The 20939-nt window shown below is 59.7% G+C and overlaps 6 protein-coding genes across 6 annotated transcripts; 3 read left to right on the top strand and 3 right to left on the bottom strand.

Moving 5' to 3' along the window:
* Positions 1–1561: 1561 nt before the first annotated feature.
* DCS_08084 (uncharacterized protein) lies at positions 1562–2696 on the top strand (the record flags this gene model as incomplete). Its single annotated transcript, XM_040805366.1, has 2 exons — positions 1562–2326; positions 2388–2696. The coding sequence occupies 2 exons, from the start codon at positions 1562–1564 to the stop codon at positions 2694–2696; spliced, it is 1074 nt and encodes a 357-aa protein (XP_040655470.1).
* A 771-nt stretch (positions 2697–3467) lies between these two features.
* Positions 3468–8810, bottom strand: DCS_08083 (uncharacterized protein; the record flags this gene model as incomplete). The annotated part of the gene is made up of 1 exon (XM_040805365.1): positions 3468–8810. The coding sequence occupies one exon, from the start codon at positions 8808–8810 to the stop codon at positions 3468–3470; it is 5343 nt and encodes a 1780-aa protein (XP_040655469.1).
* A 2986-nt stretch (positions 8811–11796) lies between these two features.
* Positions 11797–13779, bottom strand: DCS_08082 (bZIP transcription factor; the record flags this gene model as incomplete). The annotated part of the gene is made up of 1 exon (XM_040805364.1): positions 11797–13779. One exon carries the CDS (start codon positions 13777–13779, stop codon positions 11797–11799), a length of 1983 nt encoding a protein of 660 aa, XP_040655468.1.
* Positions 13780–16610: 2831 nt separating this feature from the next.
* On the top strand, positions 16611–17516 carry DCS_08081 (uncharacterized protein; the record flags this gene model as incomplete). Its single annotated transcript, XM_040805363.1, has 1 exon — positions 16611–17516. The coding sequence occupies one exon, from the start codon at positions 16611–16613 to the stop codon at positions 17514–17516; it is 906 nt and encodes a 301-aa protein (XP_040655467.1).
* Positions 17517–17645: 129 nt separating this feature from the next.
* On the bottom strand, positions 17646–18618 carry DCS_08080 (60S ribosomal protein L1; the record flags this gene model as incomplete). Its single annotated transcript, XM_040805362.1, has 2 exons — positions 17646–18309; positions 18374–18618. The coding sequence occupies 2 exons, from the start codon at positions 18616–18618 to the stop codon at positions 17646–17648; spliced, it is 909 nt and encodes a 302-aa protein (XP_040655466.1).
* A 324-nt stretch (positions 18619–18942) lies between these two features.
* On the top strand, positions 18943–20880 carry DCS_08079 (glutamyl-tRNA synthetase; the record flags this gene model as incomplete). Its single annotated transcript, XM_040805361.1, has 2 exons — positions 18943–19301; positions 19356–20880. The coding sequence occupies 2 exons, from the start codon at positions 18943–18945 to the stop codon at positions 20878–20880; spliced, it is 1884 nt and encodes a 627-aa protein (XP_040655465.1).
* Between the last annotated feature and the right edge of the window lie 59 nt (positions 20881–20939).

Here is a 20939-nt window from a genome sequence, read left to right as displayed (position 1 = left end):
AGGACTGGGCACCCGAGTTAGTAGGTTGGCGCGAGAACGACTACTTGTACTATTGCATCAGTGGGAGCACAAGTGCTGGGAGCGCCCAAACACAAGTACATGCATGTAGTCATGTACGCGCAATCCGGCGCTTAGGTACCAGCACAGCATAGAGCAAGCACCGTGTGAGGTTGTTCAGGGTGCTCGGTCGACGGAACAGCTGCGCGCACGCACTCACGTCGAACATGGGCATCATGTGCCACTGGTATTAAAACAGCAATTACAGTAATACGACCATGCACAGCTACACATGCATTTGCCAATGCAGCATAGCATACCCAAGCAAGCAGCTGTGCATGACTGCCCCATGCGACCTTGAAAGGTGCATGCCTGGTCATGGCAGCGGGGGTGTCTGGGTGCCACTGTCTTGGGTCCCTGTCGAGGTGGCACCCTGCTTCCCGCCCTCGTGGTTCAAGTACAGCAAGTACGTACGTACTTGTACCGCTGCGACGGCCAAGAAGAACAAGCACGCAACTCGAACGAATATGGATTGGCCTCATGCAGGGAGGCTACCTTTTTTGGACCTTTCTGGCCCCGGCCGTCACTGGTCGGTCCATCTGGTCCCTTGCGGTCCCCTATTTGTACGCCCAGCGGGCCTTGTCGCCGCGTTCGAGCAATCATCATGACTGAAGCTGGCAATGTTGCTACTCAAGTGCCGTCTGAGTAGTTGTAATACTGTGTATCAAGTTGTACTAGTTGTCCTGAACTGTAAGCAAGTGCTAAAGTACTAGGTTAGTATGCTAGGTAGTATCGCGCGGCACAAAGCATTAGGCACTGCAGTAGGTACCAACATCGTAAGTAACTTTGACTTTGGTTGAAACCCTGCCTAACTACTATTCATTGCTACAGTATGGTGACCTGCTAGGAAGCACGGGCTTCTCCTCGTACCGACTACCTCGCCCTTGGTATGGCCTACCCGGGATTCAGGAGAGCCAGCCCGGGACCCCTGTGGTAAGTACTTGCAACCTACCGGCACAGTACTCCGTACCCTGCAAGTACCTACCTAGAAATAGCAAGTACTCCGCGCTCCGTATTCGTTGCTTTGCTGAGGCGACAGACGGCCATGTAATTACTCCGCGCGGTATTACTCCGTACTCCGTACAACGATCAAGTACTAGATACCTGATACGGAGTGATGTAGTTGTGCTTGTGCTGCGTACAGTTACCTGGTAGTACAAGTACTTGCACCAACTGTACTTGTAGCACGGAGTAGTCTTCCGTAGTTTGTAGTTCCTGGTAACAACAAGTACTTGCCCAGTACTTTACAGTACTTACTTGGGCATCTGCATGTGTCCCATTACTTGCCAGCCATTGATTGTCCTTGCACCGCCGTTCCCGAGGCTGCAAAATCCCCCCCCCCCCGCCAATTGCATACCGCTTTCCAACTTGCATCCGCCGCCGCCGAACCGAATCCCAACCAACGTTGCCCGTTGCCTGCGGTGCTCGCCTGTGCCATCCCGCCTCGTGTCACCTGTGACCTCTTCCTCGTCGTCGAAGCTACGTTCCTACCAATCGACGTACCATGGCCCAGCCGGACGGTATCGGCATCGCCGCCGCCGCGGCCAAGAGGCCCGCCTTCGACTCCTCCAGCGTCAGCGGCTCCTCGACGAGCGACGAGTCGGCTCGCAAGCGCAGTCGCAAGGAAAGGAAACGCAAACGCAAGGATCTCAAGAGGCGCCACCGCGAGCAGCAGGAGCAGGTGCAGGAGAAGGAGCAGGAGCAGGAGCAGGAGCAGGAGGAACGGCAGCGAGCAGAGGATGCCGACGTCGCCGGGTCCTCGCGCAGCACGACGCCCTCCGGCGCCGTCAATGGCCACTCCCGTCGGCCCGGCGCCTTCGAGCAGCGCAGAAACAGCCTGAGCAAGGCGGCCCGCGACCCGAGGGATAAGCCGCGGGCCAAGTCGAGCGTCGTCGTCGCCGGCCAGTCCCAGAAAGCTCGGCCGCCGAGCCCCATCATCGACTTTGACGGCCTCAGCCGGCCTGGCAGGGGCACCCGTCGCCGCGTCGACGAGGATGCCGATGCCTCCGAGGAGCGTCTCCAGAAGATGCGCGCCGCCGTCCGCACCCTCCTCGAGTGCGTCGGCGAGGACCCCGATCGCGAAGGCCTCCTCGAGACCCCCTCGCGCTACGCCAAGGCCCTGCTCTTCCTCACCAAGGGCTACCAGGCCAACGTCGACGACATCCTCAACAACGCCATCTTCAACGAAGGCCAGAACGAGATGATCATTGTCCGCAACATCGAGATCCATAGCCTCTGCGAGCATCACCTCGTGCCATTTGTCGGCAAGGTACCGCCCCGCCCCCGTCCCTTTGCCCTTCACTCGTGCCCGCGAGCTAACCCGCCGCCAGATGCACATCGGCTACATCCCGTGCGAAACCGTCATCGGCCTCTCCAAGCTGCCCCGCATCGCCGAAATGTTCGCCCGCCGCCTGCAGATTCAGGAACGGCTGACCAAGGAGGTCGCCCACGCCATCATGGAGATACTCAAGCCGCAGGGCGTCGCCGTCGCCATGGAGTCGAGCCACCTGTGCATGGTCATGCGCGGCGTCGAGCAGACCTCCTCCACCACCGTCACCAGCTGCGTCCTCGGCTGCTTCGAGCGCAAATCCAAGACGCGCGCCGAGTTCTTTAGCCTCATCGGCGACCGAAGGTCTTGACCGAGCCACCCAACATGCTACCAATTGACCGAGCACCGCCCATCCATCGACCCATCCATACGTCCACCCACCCATCCATCCATCCATCCATCCATCGACCCATCCATACATCCACCCCTGCGGCCGTTCATCGATACGTCGATTTATCCCATATCCTACACCTTACATCCTACAACCTACAACCTACAACCTACAACCTACAACCTACAACCTACAACCTACAACCTACAACCTACAACCTACATCCATTCACATACGTATGCCCGTCGATCCGTTCCGTTTCATGTCAATTCACGGACAGCGAGTGATGAATTTCTGCCTGAAAATGCTCGGTATATTCAACCACGGAGCGTGGCAGGGCCCGTCTGGTGGCCGTTACATTGTCTACGTATGGGCGAGGCCACGTGTGAATATTCAACAATGAAACTGGCCAAGCGTCGTTGGCAATGAACCACAAATTGGCGCACGAATTTGGACGACGATGCGACGAATATATATAGACATCCTGGGCTCAACGCCCTGGAGAAACCGAGGCCCTGACCGGATAAGAAGCAGAGAAGCGAGGAAATGCAGAGGAACAAAGCCCAGAGATGACGAGGCATCATTCGAATCCGAATCAGAAATGATGCCATGCATCAACCGTCCATTAGTAGAAATATCATATCCTCTACCCTTGCCCTGCCCGCTTGAATCTTCATCCGTTCCCACCTGCGCCGACGTCCCCAACCTGCTCGCTCAGCCATTCGTTGCGTATGGGTATATCCAAGCCCGTCAAGCCCGACTCATAAACTCGTTCTGCCTCAGGAAACTCGTCGCCAGCTCGTCGCCGCCCTGCTCGGCCGCTTCCATCCAATGCACCGCGACGCACATGAGCCCCACGTCGTTTCTCACATCACCCTCCTTGCTCCCGAGGCTCGCTCCGTCCCCGGACCCGGAGCCGCCCAAGGCACCCGAGACACGCGCGGCGCCGCCGACGACGTCCGAGCTGCCCCCCGGCCCCGACATGCTCCCTCGGCCGCGCTCACTCTTGCCGTACTTTTCCATGACCGTTTGCTTGAATACCTCTCGTGGCTTGGAAAGGGGCAACGTCGTCTGCTCCACGAACTCGGGATTGGACAGGTAGAAGAGCGCGAGTTCGCGCTGCGCCGCGGGATAACCCTCCTTCGCCGTTATGGCCCACATCCTGCCTACGTCCGTCAGCGTGTATGTTGTCGAGGACGGAGGAGGAGTGCCCGTTGAGGACGCTGAAGACGCCGGCGCAGCAGCCTTCGGAGCCGACGTGCGCGACTGGGTGTGCGCCGCGATGATGCCATCCGCCATCTCAACCATCGTTCGGCAAACCTCGGCCTTCACTTTGAGCGCCGCCAATCCCGTGTTCCAGAACGCTTTGCCCTTCTCTAGCCTGTCGAGCATGGCCGGCGGCACAAAGGCCGAGATCAACTGCAAGTCACGAAACAGAGACTTGGGCCGCATCGATGCATCCCGGAACAGGGCCTGCAGCTCTCTCGTGACGGCATCGGTGTTGGATGCGTTACCAGACATGATGGAGCGCGTCTCCGAGCTCGGCCGTCGAGACTGGTGAACGAACCCGGTGGCCCCGGAAGCCGATTGCAGCGCCTGCGACCTTCGTTCCTTGACGCTGTCGATGATTCCTTCCAATTGCGTCGGGCGGCCGCCGCCTTGATCCTCGACGATGCTGGAGCCCGCATCCGATCTATTTCCCCGAAGCTTCGTGGAACCATTGGCAAGCAGGGAGGCGATGATGAGACGCTCGAGCTCGTTGAGCGCCCGCAGCTTGGTGTACGGGTTGGGATGCACGCTGAACATGTTCAGCAGGCGCCGAAATGCCCCCTTAAACGGAAACCCGTCTCCCTTGTCGATTGCCATTTTCTTACCATGGCCGTCAGCATCGCCGGGGAGTGTCGTGTTTGCATCGGCATCGGGAACATTGTCGGATTTCCCTGGTCCATCCTCCCCGGCGCCTCGCAAATTGTTGCAGCTCCTTTTCTTCTCAACCACACGTGGTCTCGTCGTGCCCCCGCCATTCTTATTCTTCGCTTCGGTTTCCGTTCCTCGCCTCGTTCGTACACCCATCGCCTCCTTCCGCTCGATGCATTGTTGGCCGATGCCTTGGAACCATACATCCGTCTCCGAGCCGCGGGCGAGCACGAGACTTCCGAGGTCAGAGAGAAGTAGGCTCGTCAACGTCTGCTTCAACTCGGCGAGGAATCGCGTCCTGTCGTCCTCTGCGCGCAGGGGAAAGGCAGTCTCGTTGGACGAGGCAGATGTCCCTGGTCGGCCAGCGGACGGGCTGGAGCTCCAGGGTAGGTGAATGTGATGGAAAGGGCCGGAAGTCGTGACGGAGAGGTTCGTCAAACTGGTCGAGGGTGAACATGCCCTAGAAGCGGAAGGCCTCGGAGACATGGTAGGTTGAAAAGGCGACCAAAAGGTGCCGACAGAATCAAGGGTGTGGACAGGTGACACCTTTTCCCTGAGTTCCTGGTTGTCGAGGGCGTCACCCAGAGTCGCACTGGCCCTAGATTGAGTATATCTCGCCTCGATCGATTGCAGGGCTCCGACGCTTCTGCGGTCTCGAGTGAACGAACCCGCACGGCTCGAGGAGGGCGTGAAGCGGCGGTCGCCATCACTCAGGACGCTCGCAGCATCATCGGTGGCCGAAGATGCATGCTCTCGCTCGCGGGCCCTCATTCGGTCGTACGCCAACTTTTCCCGCTTGAACAGCTCGCTCGACCAGAGAACGGGGGCTTCGCGGATGGTCTCCCCGACCAGCTTGGACATGCACATGTCCACCTCGCAGCAAAAGCGGTGGATACGTTCCTCGCCTTGGCAAAAGTTTGCTATGCCCGACCGCCGAAGCCACAGGGACGTCTTTTCGGCTTGGTCGTCGCTGAGTTTGTTCGGGCCTCCTTGCTCCTCCGAGGCGGCAAGCAGATCCATCACCTGCGACTCGGCACGATGGAGGTAGGAGGCGCCCGAGACGCGCGCCGCGTTTGGGCGCGACCGCTGGAACGAACTCCGCCGCCGCGGCAACGCCATCGTCTTCAGCGCCTGGCAGACGTCGCGGCTGTGCACATACTCTTTGGAGTTGCGCACGTCCGTGACGAACCACATCTTGTCACGCATCGCCCTGATCCGTCTCATCATGCGGTCAAGGCTTCCCTCGTGGCGCTCCTGGCTTTGCTTGAGCCAGACGAGCCAGGCGTCGTATTCCTCGATGGCGGAAGCGGACCGACGGATGGAGTCCCGGGGACTGCGGGAAAATATGTTGACGAGCTCGGCAAATCCATTCTCGCGGAGCGATTGCGACTCCAACGCATCGAGGTGCTTCCACGTTTTCCAGTACGCGTGGGCGGAAACGAAGTCGGCCTGCGCCCTGGACTGCGCCGAGGCGGCCTTGAGCATGGCGACGAGGACCGGGTCGGGGACTTGGACCGTGTTGCCCGGCGGCGAGTTGGGAGGGCCCTTGACCGAATGACGGCGGTACGGATTGCGGCTGGACACCGTCATTTCAAGCGTTACCATCTTGTTCTTGGTTTTGTACTTTTTGAGCCTCGAGGCTCGGTTGCTTAGCTGGGCCCGTTCGCCATGGGGCTCCAGATTGCGTGGAATCTCGTAGTCCTCGACGAGGCGAAGGATGGAGTCTCGAAGCTGATGGTAGTCCTTGTCCAGCTCCGGGCCATCATCGACCGCTTCATCGTCCGTGTCACTGCTGGAGGAATTATTCTCCTCATCACGCTCGTCATCCGGGTCGTACGTCATGTGGGTGGACAGGCCTCGGCCGTCGGCGGCAATGAAGAGGACGGCCCATCGCTCGGCGCAGGGATGGCAAGCACCGCGGAGGACGTCGGGGCCTAGGTTTCGAGCCAGCTCGTGGAGCGCCAGCCTCAGGCGGTAGCCGTCATCCTCGAACCTGCTCAGCCGTCGCTGCGATTCCGCGTCGGCGGGGGGCGGCGAGTACGGCTGCGGAGTCGCCGCGTCGGGGCCGTCGGATGACGTCTCACGCGAAGCAGGGCCGTCGCTGAGGGTCGAGGAGACACTGGTGCTGATGATGGAGGCAGTCTCCATGCCGCTGCGGTCGTTGGCCACGGCGACGGGCTGGGAAATGGAAGAGAGGGCCGAGATGGATGCGGGGCCGGACGGCAGGCTGGAAGCGGCGGACAGGGGCCTCGGCTCCGGAAAAAGGGCGTTGACCAGCGTCACCAGGTCCGCGGGACTGATGAGGAGATACGGATGGACCTCCATCGTCTCCCGCAACGACGTGACGGACCTTGCCGGGAGCAGCTTGGCGGCGGGCGGTTTGGCGCGGGAACCCTTGAACCTGGCGAGGATGCGTTCGACGTGGCCTTTGATCTTGGGCGGAACGTCGACGGGGACGCACGTGGCCGAGGGCTTTCCGCTCCACATGCTCGACACATACTCGTGGGCTTTCATGGCCACCTTTTTCAGAATCTTCTCCCGCGCGTAGGGGGTGATGTGATAATCGGACAGCATGCTGTACGACTCGGGATTGACGATGACGCCGAGCAGAAAGACGAAGAAGAGGCACCTCCAGACGAACCACTTGGACGTGTTTTCGACGTACAGGCCGTCCAGTTTCTCGACGATGGCGTTGCCGAGCTCCAGGAGGCCGTCGGGGATGCCGGAGTCGTCGTCGTCGTCGACCATGCCAAACAGGTCGCCGACGGCCTTTTCGTAGAAGGCGTCGGCGGCCACGTCGTCGGAACGATTCCAGTCGGAGAGGTTGAAGCGGGTGCCGTGCTGGTCCTCGGCCCGGTCGAGCAGGAAGGCTCCGTCGTCGAGGATCTTCATGAGGTACCATTCCATGTTCGATTTTCCCGACCAGTCTCGCATGGTGGTCCAGATGTTGAGGACGGAAATGATGAAATGCTCGCTGCCAGACTTGGGCCGTTGGATGAGGCCCGCGAGGACGGTCGACCAGATGTCGGTCCGCCGCTGGTCCTCGGAGCTGTCCGGGCCGGCCGAGTTGGCAAAGCAGGCGTGGACGAGGATGGACAAGGGGTCGTGTCTCTGGAAGGACAAAAGCCTTTCAATGTCGGCATTGTGGCCACCAGCACGGCCGGAAGGATGGGAGTGCGGTCGGTTGGCGGAGCGGCCGTGAAAGGGGAGGACCGACTCGACCGGCTCCAAGCCCTTGTGGAAGGTTAAAAAGGCGTTTAGCTCGGAGCTCGTGAGGGCACCGATTCGCGTGGCCAAGTAGTCGGGGTTTGTTCGAAGCTGGCACAGAAAATCGAAAAAGACATCCCTCGCCGAGGCAGAGAGGTCGTGGAGAAAAGGGGAAATGTCTCTCGAGGATTCGACGCCGAGGGCGGAGCCGGGGGAGGGATCCAAACCGTCCGAGTACGCAACGGATGGGGACGACGACGACGACGACGACGACGACGCCATCTCGGGCTCCAGCATCGCATAGCGACGGAGCTCGTCGCAACTCCTGCGGACGTCGTGAATGGCATCGTACAAGCGGGCGAAGCCGTCCTTGTCGTCCCTGCGAAAATTGTCCACCAAGTTGCGATGGGCAACATCGCCGCAGCGGCTGAGGCGGGCGCTTAGGGCCGTGGCAACCAAGGTCCTGTGCAAGCGAATCCGCGTGCCGACGCGCTTGCGCTCCTGGTACTTGGACAGACGAACGAGATGAGCAAGCTCCTCTAGCGTCGTACTCTCCCTGTCGCGGGTCAGGTGGGGGTTGGTGTACATGGACGGATCCTCGAGCAAGGACCTCGAGAGGGCTCGCGGGATCCCATCGGCCGGGACGCCAGACGATGCGGCGCATAGCTCACGGGAGATGTGCTGCGGGCTCGCGGGCGACGGCATCGTTGGTTGTGCAACGAGAGCCCTTCGGACCGTCTCGTCGGGGCTCTGTCGATGGGTGCGGACGCGGCCATGAGGCCGGAGGTCATCATCAGCACCATCAACGGCTGGCGCCCGTGTTGCATCCGGTTCGTGGCAAGGGCCTCGGGAGCGCTCGCGACGGTGACTGGACGCATTCCAACGACGCTCTCGCGCGGCTTCAGGAGGCGGAGTGGTGCCGGCGAGGGCGGCCGAGGAGGCTATCGCAGCGGCACGAACCATCAGCATCCACGCACGGGAGGATTCGAAGGTAGCCAGACGACGGAAACATACGCGGCGATGAACGAGACTGGAGAGGCGACGAGAGAGAATTTTGCATGGAAATCATGATGATGCAGAAGAACTAGGTGGCGGCACCGGCGAATGGCGACGAGGCTTCGAGGGCAGACTCTCCACGGGTCGAAGCGTTGCCGTGGGAGCCCGACGGGCGACGAAGGCTCTGCGATACGGTGCAGCGACCACGCCGAGAGAAATCAGGGCCGACGAGCCGATGGCGGCACTGCTTCGACGAGAGAGGTGTGCGATGGTGCAGGCTTCGCCGGGAGGCGAGGGGAGGGGAGGTCGGAAGCTGGACTCGGGGCACGGGGCACGGGGCACGGGGTACGAGAGCACGATCAACAACAAGTCGTCGCCGGATGGGAATGCCGAAAACGCATGCCGGCCATTCTACTCCAGACGAAGTCGGAGGGGAGGGAAGAGGTGGCGAGGGAGAAGAGGAGAGGGAGAGGGAGAGGGAGAGGGAGAGGAGAGGTGGGATAAGTACGGCGAGCAGAGATGAAGCAGCAACGGAGGAGGCTCCTGCCGATGGCATGTGGTCCACCAAAGCGAGTGAGTGGCAGCAGACGATGCCGATGCAACAGGAGGTACATGGGGCCTGCTGTATACCCAGTACACATTACCTGTACTTTTAGTACCTAGAAGGTACATTCGCAGCACTTGTAGGTACTGTAGTGCTGGCAGTCCGCCCCTGTAAAAGAATACTAACCCAGTACTCCGTACAACTTATAGGCACTACAGTAGGTCAGGTACCCTTGAATAGTACCAAGTAAGTGCTACGGCGCCAGCGTTGGCAGCTGGGGGTTGGGGGAAACGGGGGGGGGGGCGGGCGAGTGGAGGAGAGAAGGTGGGGGAGGGGTAATGTCGGTTAGTAGTAATAATTAATCGTTGAGAACCCCTAACGGGTAGGTACCAGTACATGCGACACTAGGTGCCCGGTATGGCGGTGCCTGGTATCCAGTACCTACTACCGCCAGCAGTGTCGCTATTATTTGAGCACCCGGCCCGAATCGACGGTGATGGCATCGGCGGTGGCAATCAAGTCAGGAACCGCGAGCCAGTGATGAAGCATAATTCGACATGGGCGTAAACTTACTACAGACTCGTACTAGTTTTCGGGAACAGGTCCAGAGTACATGTACGCGTAGGCGAATAATACGAGAGTGCGAGAATGCGAGAATGGCGTGGCATGAGGCCGATGCCGGCCGCTGGCTGAAAAGGACGGATGTAGCTGTACGCCGCTGGTTTTGCGTGCACCGCTGGCGGCGATGCGTTGTTCCCTCGGCGGCCCGTTGGCCGACATGAAGAGCGTCGACGAATGAACCACGGCTCGGCTCGATGGGGACGGCCATGGTAGAGCACGACGAGCGCAGTCGAGCTGTCGTCTGGGAAGGTCGAAGCGGCGGTGCAACGCGGGCGGTTCGAGACAGACGGGAGCCGAGACGAAGCGAGACGCAGCAACGGATAGACAGGCACCTGCTGCTGAATGTCGGGGTTTCTTCGACAATGTGCTCGTTGCACGATGGCCAGCATCGTCAAGCACGCCGTGGCCATTGTCTGTCGGCACGCAGGACGATGGAGGGCATGGGTCGATTGATTTCCATGCTTGTTCTCGCGTATGCACACTGCAAGTAGCAAGTGTACACGGATACAATGGCCATTGGCGTCCTGGAGGTTGTCGTAATTACTTGCACGTACAGTACGAGCATGCATGTCATGTACTGTAATTGTACTAGAACTCGTAGGTGTGGGTGCACAGGTAATTGCGTGCATGAGGGCGCGAGTGACGAATACATGTACTGTGCATGTGCAGTAGGTGTACTGTACGAATACATGTACTGTACGAATACATATACTGTGCAGTAGGTGTACTGTACGAATACATATACTGTGCAGTAGGTGTACTGTACGAATACATATACTGTGCAGTAGGTGTACTGTACGAATACATGCACTGTACAGTAGGTGTACTCCGTACTGTACGAATACATGCACTGCAATTAGCTGTGCATGTCCTGTATGGAGTACGGAGTACAGAGTATTGATTACAGAGTGAAAAATACCAGTAGTCCTCCCCTAGGCGCCTGGTACAGAGCGCACAGGGTCTCATCCCCCAAGAGACGCACTGCCAGCTGAGTGAGCGAGCGCTATTAATCTGCTGCCCAATCCACGTCGTCCACGCAACGCTCCCCCCGAAGCATCTACCAGTCCCCATCGACCACGCCTCCGACCGTCAACGCATCAGACAGAGGTTGTGCCGGCAAACCAATCATGGCCTTTGCCGCAGATCGTCGTGGCTCTGCTGTCCCCTTCCGCCCTACAAGTTCGAATGTTTGGCGTGCATGTTTGTCGCCACGTGTTGCTTGCCGAGCATCAAGGTCGACGCATGGCCTCTGACAACCACCGACGTGTGCAGCCTGCTAGGTGCTACGCCATCGGCCGTCGTCTCCTCCCTCCTAGGGGCTTTGGGGAAGAGATGGGGTTCACGGGCGCATCCACCACGGCATCGTCGCGATATCCGCAACGCCCTCGGTGGCTAGCGGATTTCTTTTTTTCCTTTTTGTTCTCTGGCTTCTCGTGTCGCCCCCCGATGATCCAAGGGACCGACCATGCGGGCATGGTGCGGTGCGTCTCGGAATGGGTGGTGGGAAACAAAATACCGGCCGTGCATCGGTGATTTTGTCGAGTCTCTCCGCAGGCACGCCCGTCCCCGTTGTTCACTGTCGGCATGCACCCGCCAAGTTGCCATCTGGAGAGTGAGCATGTACTTGATTAACTCCTATGTGCCGCGAGCCTTTTTCCCTTGTTCCTTTGCCCCTTTGCCCTCTGGTGTCCATGTTCCTGCATTGTTCGTGGCCGTCGTTTTGCCGAAGAAAGCCGTCATTTCTCATCAACGAGCCACACGAGGCTGTGCAGATGGAGGAGGGAGAACCCTCGGCTAGCACTCTCTGCCGAAGCGGACGTCAAACTCCTTGAGCACGCTCATGATGCTCGCCGCCTCCACCTCGACGGCGTGCCGGCCCCGGTGGGCGTCGTCGCGCGGGCTGTTGGGCGTCGTCGCCTTGAGTTTGGGAAGCCAGGTGCCGATCTCGTCGGCGGCCCGGTCAAAGTTCCTGTGGCTCGACAGCGTCTGGTACGCCTCGGCGCAGCTCAGGCCGAGGCTGGGCAGGCTCGGGAGCGTCACCTTTTCCTTCTCGGGCCCGCCCGACTTGCAGCAGCCTCCGCCGGGACCCTTGCCGCCGCAGCAGCCGCCCCCGGGGCCGCCGTTCTCGCGGTCAAACTTGGCCGACATGAGGCGGCAGAAGAGACCGGCCTTGGGGTCGGCCTGGCACTGGGCGCAGGTGCCGGGACCGTCGGCGCCGCAGCCGCGCGAGTCGGCCGTGGTGGGCTTCTTGTGAGCCGCCTTTGGCCGCCTTCGACGCGGCAGCTTGACGGCACCGTCGGCCGTCATCTCCATCGACAGCGGCGTCGAGACGAACGTGTCCGGCTCCGACGGCGGCGGTGTCTGCGTCTGGTGGGACATGGGCGGCAGGGCGTCGGCCGTGGGGGTCATGGCGGGCGTCGTCATGGCGGGCGTCGTCATGGCCGCCGCCTCCTCGGCGCACACGCAGTAGGTGCCGTCCTTGCAGAAGCCGCAGCTGTCCTTGAAAGGCATCGCGTCCGTCGAGGCCGAGGGCACCTGGCTGTCCGAGGGCGGCAGCTGGTAGGGCGACGGAGGAACGGAGCTTGCCGGCGCCGACTTTCGGGCGAAGATGGCGGTAAAGTCGACCTCGACGGCCGCCACGGCGCCGGGGTTGCATCGCTGGCGCTTGGCGGCGCCGGGCGGGGTTGGGTTCGACGACGGCGACGACGGCCGCTTCAAGATTGGTTCCTGCGCCTCGCCCGTCACCGCCTCAATGTCACCGAGGCACTGGCAGGGAGAGCCGAACGAGCATCGGCCGCAGGCGTTGGAAACCGAGGCGAGCGCCTCGTCGGCGCAGGGACAGGGCCCCGCGGGCGAGCAGTTGCCGCAGGTGAGGGCCGCCTCGCCGTCGCCCATGTCCAGCACGTCCGGGGGCGTGATGATGTGCGAGATGGAAAAGTTTCTGCTGCTGCTCGGAGGGGCGTGCCGATGGTCCGACGTGCCGTGCGTCGCCATCGCCTGCGTCGGGCTCCGCGGGCGGCTGTACGCGTGACGAAGGGGCTCGCTTACGCTCTGGGCCCGAAACAAAACATCCCCGTCCCCCCGACGACGCCTCGGCGTCTCGGCCTGCGTCTCGGCGAGGAGCCGGTCCTGACGCTCCCGCTCGAGCATGTTCTCCAGGAGCATGCAGCGGGAGCGAAAGGACTGCAGGTCGAGCTCGAGCCCGTGAATCTTGTCCTTGAGCTCGGCTTCCGTCTTGTCGCGAAGATCACGCTGCTGCTCGAGGTGCTCCTCGAGCTCGCCGACCCTTGCCGCCCGCCGCTCGCGAAAGGCACGTTGGGCGGCACGGTTTTGGGCCTTTCGCTTCGTCGGCGGCGTGTCCGTCGCCGGCTTGCGGCCAGGCTTCGGGCGGGGGGGGATGACCCATTCCTTGGACGTCATCGACATCTTCGGCCCCTCTGGAGGAGCGGCCGTCGGGCCGACGACGGCGGCCATCGTCATCTTCTCCACCGGCGGCGCGGAGAGGCGAGGCAGGGAAGTCGAGGCAACCAGAGTTTTCGCACCAGCCGCCTTTGGCCTCGGCTGCTTGTCGGGAAGGGGAGCGCGGGGCGTCGGCGCCGAGGCGGAAGCGTGCGAGGTGGCGGAGGGGGTACCTGCCAACGATGGCGCGTGCTTGGGCGATGATGCCAACCGAGATGAGATTTGCGGAGGAGGAGGATGGTTGTTCACCTCGCGTTGGTGGTGAGGGGTCGGGACGATGGCCGCCGCCGGTGGAGCCAACGCTGGTGAGCGAGCCATTTCTGCAGGCGCTAGGAGGGCGCTGGGTACTCCGTACTGATGGGCAGCCTGTCGGATTTCTGGCCTGTGATTCGTCGTCTCGGAAGTCCGAGTCGGCCCACCCGCATTCGTCGGACGGGAAAGAGGAGAGTCGGCTGGCGATGGAGTTTGAATCTGATTTCAATGTCCCTTGGCGCCGACAAATGAACGAACGCTTCCGAAGACGACGCAGCGCGGCAACGAGAAAAGGGTGTTTGGTTGATGGTTTGTGGCTGTTGACGTCGTCGGCCAAAGTGACTCGGCGGCCGGCGGCGGCAGAGGCAGCAATGCAATGGCTGGTGTTGCCGACGGTTGTCCGAGGGAAAAGACGTCGTTGCTTGCTTCCCGTCGTCCCTGCGGCTTCGTCTGGGTCCCTCGTCGAAGGGATCGTTTGGCTGTGCAACCTCTGCGGCACCTGCACTCGTACTTGCGTGTATGGAGACGGCAGTGTTGGCATGCACAGGCACCGTCGTGGAAGGATTGTGATGTTGTGCCGCGGTGTGACGTTTCACCGAGCCGAAATCGTCTCCTTTATGGAATGTGCAAAGTGAGGAAGGATGCGAGAATTTGCAAATGGTTGGCGCCTGCCTCTCGAGTGCAGCCACGACCCTTTTGAGGAAGGAAGGGCAGATGGTCCGATTACAGGAGGGTCGGTGGATCCTGATCGATTGATAAGATTTTTTTGATAACGAGTATCGCGTGGCAACCGCCGAATAATGCTCGCTCTCCACTAACGCATCCACCAAGTCTACTCCACCCAACGCATGGACAAAAAGGTGCCTCCAAGTCTGTCTATGCTTGACTGTGCAACGCTCGAGTGAAGTTGTATTCCAAAACGGTGCAAACTAGGACACTTGCCATGGCCATAAATCACCCATAATTAAAGGACAAATAAATTCATTATTCTCGAGCCGATATTGTGTAACATCTTACTCCGTATACCGGTTGAAATTTCCAGATACAACTACATTTTGCCTCCCACTGTAAGCCCAGCCACATCTTGCGCTGTTTCTTTTTTTCCGTCACCCATTGCAGGCTACCCCACTTGCTGCTTGGTTAGTTCCTCTTCGCCCTCCACAAACTTTTTGCTTTTTCCACTCCTGTGCTTGCATCGTCGTGGTCACCCGTCGAGCAAATATACTTTCTTGTACTCGTGAAACATATACTGTACTGTAAAGTTCTGTGTAGAGTTCTGGGATGCATGGACACACAGCTCTACTTACAAGTACGCCTTGCTGCACACATTTTGTACATTGTACGGACCATTCGTGAGCTCTTTTCTTTGCACCGTCCGACTGCATGGAAGATCAGGGCAGGCTTCCCGAAACGACGGCGTTTCCCTTCCCCTCTAGAACCGTGACATCCACGCTACGTTCGTACGAGGGCGCGCTGTTTCGCTTCGATGCAATGCTTGCTTGGGCGAAGCAGACGTTTGTGCAGCAACACCGTAAATACGAGCAAGCTAGTATAGTATTTTTTGTGCCTTTTCGGTTCTGGACTCACCTTGCCCGCCATGACACCAAGACGGTACCGAATACGGTGCAATCGTCCCCTTGCCATGTCGAGCCACCAGGAAATATACTGTCCAAGGCGGGATTCACGTTGAGACCGTGTTTTCATGGCATATTCTTGTGCACATGATGTGCACACCAGGGCGGCAGAGGCCGATATATTGCATGGCCAAGCTTTCTCGCAGCGGCGACTTGTTCTAAACCACCACTTCTCCACCCATCTCAGGGAGCACCCTGGGAGCCATCACAACGTTACACCTTGGGTGCATTTGCATGTACTTACAGTACAGTTCATGTACACTCCGGGAGATGACTTCTTCACAAGATTCAAATAGTTTCTTAGGATTTTCGTTACAACTATTAGTATTTTTATTGTATATTTTAATGTCAGCGCAACGACATCGGGACACGACCCACTCTGAACATATCTACATGTACGGAGTACAGTACTGTGACATGGTACTGAAGGTATACTCGCTGTCATGGTCGGATGTGAGGCATCTTGGACATACTGTACAGTCATTGTCAACGACAAATCATCACTCTTCCAACTTCGTTCAGACAGTGTCCGTCTCAAGGTCGCTTGTTGTAATTTTGCCCAATACGCGGGGAAGTTTGTCTCGTCAAGCGATGGCAAAGTGCCAATTGGACAAGCAGCGGTCGCACATATTGATAAGTGGGCAACGGTACCAGGTATTTGTATATATTCACGTCCCCTGCAATATTCAACCATACTTCCGTGGCAATTTGTGCGATACATAGTGTCATTCGGCTGCTTCTAGTATTTTGGTTGACAATTTCCAAGACTCGACTGAAGCGTTGGATGCAATACTTGCATGTAATTACTTAAACGCACCAAGCAAACCGGCTTCGTGCGATTAAAGGCCCTGTTCGGAATCTTGGCCCCTCTAACATCACTAAAATCGCGGGTACTGTGTCGTGCTAAATGGTAGCGCTTCCGCTGTTGAACGCCTGTAGCAAGTCCAGTATATGCCTGGGTATTGGTGTTCTTACAGCGGGATTACCACACCAGTGCTCAAAGGGGAACAGGTGTCCATTTTGCCCCGCCTAGTGTTTGTCACGCCGACTTTTGTCTCGAAAGCATCAGCTGGTGCCAGGAAGCTTCGCGACGTGGCATTCAACGACACAAGCAACCGCCGAGCTCGCCGCCGACTCACCATTGTTTGATTGACAGGCCGACGAGCCGCAGAAATCGTGCCGTGGAGCGTTTGCAAAGTGAGCACACCGGCACGACCCGTCACATACCTCGTCGTCGTCCATCACCAACCAGCCAGCCTGGCCATGGCTCCTACAAAGGCCTCGTCCATTTCCCACCATCGGTCCACCTCGGTGGCCTCCATCACCTTCAACCTGGGCTCGTCCGACTCGTCCGACACCGACGACGACACGCCGCTGCCGTTCCCGACAGCCCTCCCCCGATCCGACTTTCTCAGTCCCGATTTCCATCCCGCCCCCTACCTCTCGGCCCTTCCGCACCGTCATCAGACCCTAGAAGACCTCCGGTCGGACCTGAGGGACCGAAGCACAAACATCAGCTCGGAGCTTCTGGAGCTCGTCAACTCAAACTATACCGCCTTTCTCTCCTTGGGAACCGAATTGCGCGGCGGCGACGAAAAGGTAGAGGGTGTCAAGGTTGCTCTGCTCGGATTTCGGCGAGCCGTCGAAGAGATCAAAGCCGCCGTCGCCACGAGACGGGAACAGACGCAAGCGCTCACCGATGAGCTCCGCGAGGTGCGATCGGATATTGAGCAGGGCCGAAAGATGATTGAGCTCTCGGACCGGCTGTCGGCATTGGAAGAGAGTCTAGTGGTCGCTGGCTTGCCCGACGGCGAGCGGGAGTGGGAGGACGACGACGATGACGGTGACGACGACGACGACAACGACAAGGAGGAGGAAAATGCCGACGGGCTTCTATGCAGCCCTCCGACCAAGCTACTGCAGTCCGCACGCGAATGTCGCAAGATCATGGCGCTCAAGGAAAGCCTCGACCAGGAGCACCCGTTCATCATCAAGATGGAGGAGCGCCTGACGAGATGTCGCAACACCTTGCTTCTGGACCTAGGCAACGCACTCAAGGAAGCGAGGGCCGCTGGTTTGCGAGGACACAACCGGATACTGAGATACCTCGAGGTCTATCGCATACTAGGCGCCCATGACGAAGCCGTCAAGGCACTGCGCAAGGGGTGATGCTGCATGCAAATTGACACTGGCCGTCCGCCATGTCCCAAGCCAGCATGGCACGACGAGCAATCAAACGACTCGATGATGACACATGGCCAAAATATTGTACAATGAATACACGCCGCCGCAGAGTGTTTACATGACATGGGACAGTGCCTCCGGTGCAACTTCGTCGTCCTCGTCCCTGAACTTTCCGCTCAAGCTCAGCGCGGGTCCGTGCGTTGAGCTCAGGATGACCTCGTGGACCTCCTTGGATGACTCTTCCGAAATGTCGGAACAATCCGATTTAACCTTCTTGAGAAGCGCCTGCACGTTGGCTTTGAGCTGATCCGGCGTGTAGCCTAGTTGACCGATGGCCATGTGAATGACACCCTGACGCTCGCGAAAGTCTGCGGCGCCGGCCGAGTCGCGAATCGACTTGGCGACGTCGGTGACGATTGTCTTCATCCGCTTGCTCGGCATGAGCCCCTTGGGACCTAGGATCTTGCCGAGCCCGGCCTTGTTGAGCGCCTTTTCGCTCGATTCGTGGCAGATGAGCCTGTCAAACTCAATCTCCTCCTTGCGGATGGCCTCGAAAAGGGCCTCCTCGCCGACGGCAACGGCACCGGCGGCGGTGGCGGCGGTGGCGATGTCGCTGCCTTCGGGGCAGACGACGGCAATCTGCCAGTCGCTCTGGACCGGGTGCGGAAGGCGGATGCTGTTTTTGATGACGGGGCCGTTTCGCGACGTCTTGAGATTGACATGTATCTCGTACTTGATCGACGCCGGGGGCTGACCGACCTCGACAGCTCGTAGAATGCTATGCATGGGCCCGTTAGCATCCGGCCGCCGGCGGCTGCAGGAGGTGCGAAAGCGAAGCGTACCGCATGGCCTCGCACAACGAGAACCGAGGAAACTGCGTCTTCTCCAAGTTGTGTCTCTTAAAGTCCTTGGGGAGCGGTCGTTTCTTCACCGTCTTCTTGATCCTCACGACGGAGGCCCGACGGCGTTGCAGCAGGGCGGGTGCCAAAAACCGGGGGATGGACGTCGCCGACGGCCGCGCGACCTGGGAGAATTGCGTCAGGCTGAGCCTGGCCATGGAGGCCAAGCACCGGTCGATTGGCGCCATGGGATCCGGTGCTGAATCTGGCCGATCCTTTGTTGCTTCTCCAAGATTCCGCCAGTTGGCCTGCGCAAAAGGTCGATGGAGGTGCGGAACGGAGAAGCTAATGACTGCCTCGAAAGTAAGGCGCAAAATCGATCCAGCATCCAAGCAGCTAGCTTATCGATAACGACGGTCGCCAGAACATCATCACCCATCCCCAAACCCCTCTATTTCCCAACCCCACCAGCAGCAAAATCGATTGACTCACTCACTCACCCCCCCCCCCTCCGCCAGCCCTTTGGTCTCTTTTCACCCTGGTACCATAGTCTTTGCTGGTCCACCGCCAAGATGAAGCACGCCGAGATCGAGACGCTCGCCGCCAAGCTCTCCGGAGACTTTCGGTCCATCGAACCGCACCTGAGGGACCTCGACAAGCACCTGACGCTGAGGTCCTACCTCGAGGGCTACAGCCTCACCGAGGCGGAGAAGAAAGTATGGCAGACTCTCAAGGCGAACAAGGTTGCCCTCGGCTCCATCCGTCGAAATGTTCTGCCCAACGTCAGCCGCTGGTTCACCTTTCTCGAGCAGGCTCACCCCGAGATCCAGGAGGACACCAAGGGCGAGGCCAAGAAGGCGGGCGCCAACTTCAACCTCGCCCTCCAGGACACGGACAAGGGTGTCGTCACTCGATTCCTCCCCGAGCCTTCGTGCGTCGTCTGACCGACCGACCGCCCGCCGTCTCATCCGCTAACGGCCGACAGAGGGTACCTTCACATCGGCCACGCCAAGGCGGCGCTGCTGAGCGATTACTTTGGTCACGTCGCGAACAAGGGTCAGATGCGCCTCCGTCTGGACGACACCAACCCGGCCAAGGAGAGCGAGGAGTTCCAAGACGCCATCGTCGAGGACCTCGCCCTCATGGGCATCAAGGTCGACGCCTTGACCTACACGTCGGACTACTTCGACTACCTCTACGAGACGTGCAAGAAGCTCATCACCATGGGCAAGGCCTACGCCGACGACACGGACCAGGAGACGATGCGCAACCAACGCATGGACGGCATCCCCTCCAAGTGCCGCGACCGCGCCGTCGACGAGAACTTGCGCATCTTTGAGGAGATGAAGAAGGGGTCGGACGAGGGCAGGGTGCACTGCATCCGTGCCAAGATTTCGGCCGACGACCCGAACAAGGCGATGCGCGATCCCGTCATCTACCGGTGCAACGTCAACGACGCCCACCACCGGACCGGGCGAAAGTGGAACATGTACCCCATGTACGACCTCGCCTGCCCCGTCGTCGACAGCCACGAGGGCGTCACGCACGCGCTGCGATCCACCGAGTACACGGATCGCAACCCCCAGTACCAGTGGTTCCTCGACACCCTCGGCCTCCGCAAGGTGCACATGTGGGACTTTTCCCGCATGAACTTTATCAGGACCTTCCTGTCGAAGCGCAAGCTCGCGAAGCTCGTCGAGAGCGGCAAGGTGTGGGGATGGGACGACCCGAGGATGCCGACGATCCGAGGCGTCCGCCGTCGCGGCATGACGGTCGCGGCGCTGCGGGACTTTATCATCCGGCAGGGCCCGAGCCGCAACGTCGTGGTGATGGACTGGACGAGCTTCTGGAACGCCAACAAGAAGGAGATTGACCCCGTCGTCGCCCGGCACACGGCGCTGCTGCGGAAGGACATGGTCAAGGCGACGCTGACGGGCGCCGAGGCCCCCTCCGAGGTGAGGGTGGAGCAGCGGCAGAAGCACCCCAAGAACGCCGAGGTCGGCATGAAGGACGTCGTCTTTTCGCCCGAGATTTACATTGACCAGGCCGATGCCAAGAGCTTCAAGGCCGGCGAGGAGGTGACGCTCATGGGCTGGGGCAACGCCTTTGTCCGTCACCTGCCCGAGCAGGAGACCATCGGCGACATGAGCATGGAGCTGAACGTCAAGGGCGACTTCAAGTCGACGGACAAGAAGATCACCTGGCTCTCGGCCCAAGGTCTCGAGCTCGTGCCGGCCGAGCTGTGGGACTTTGACTACCTCATCACGAAGGACAAGCTCGAGGAGGACGACAACGTCGAGGACTTTCTCAACCCGACGACGTCGAGCGTCGAGGAGGCCTGGTGCGACGCCGGCGTCGGCAAGCTCAAGGCCGACGACATCATCCAGCTCGAGCGACGCGGATTCTACAGGGTGGACAAGGGCATGAATGATTGGAAGGCAGGCGAGGCCGGAGCCAAGGGAGCGAGGGTCGTCCTGTTCAGCATCCCGACCGGCAAAGCGTCCAAGTAGGACTCGAAATAAAAAGGTCACGGACGCGTTCACCTCAGGCTCGCCCACGCACACACAAT

This window comes from Drechmeria coniospora, chromosome 03 (assembly GCF_001625195.1).
Source record: "Drechmeria coniospora strain ARSEF 6962 chromosome 03, whole genome shotgun sequence".
Lineage (NCBI taxonomy): Eukaryota > Fungi > Ascomycota > Sordariomycetes > Hypocreales > Ophiocordycipitaceae > Drechmeria > Drechmeria coniospora.
The sequence above is the reverse complement of the archived record's forward strand: the minus strand, read 5'-3'. Positions and strand labels throughout refer to the sequence as shown.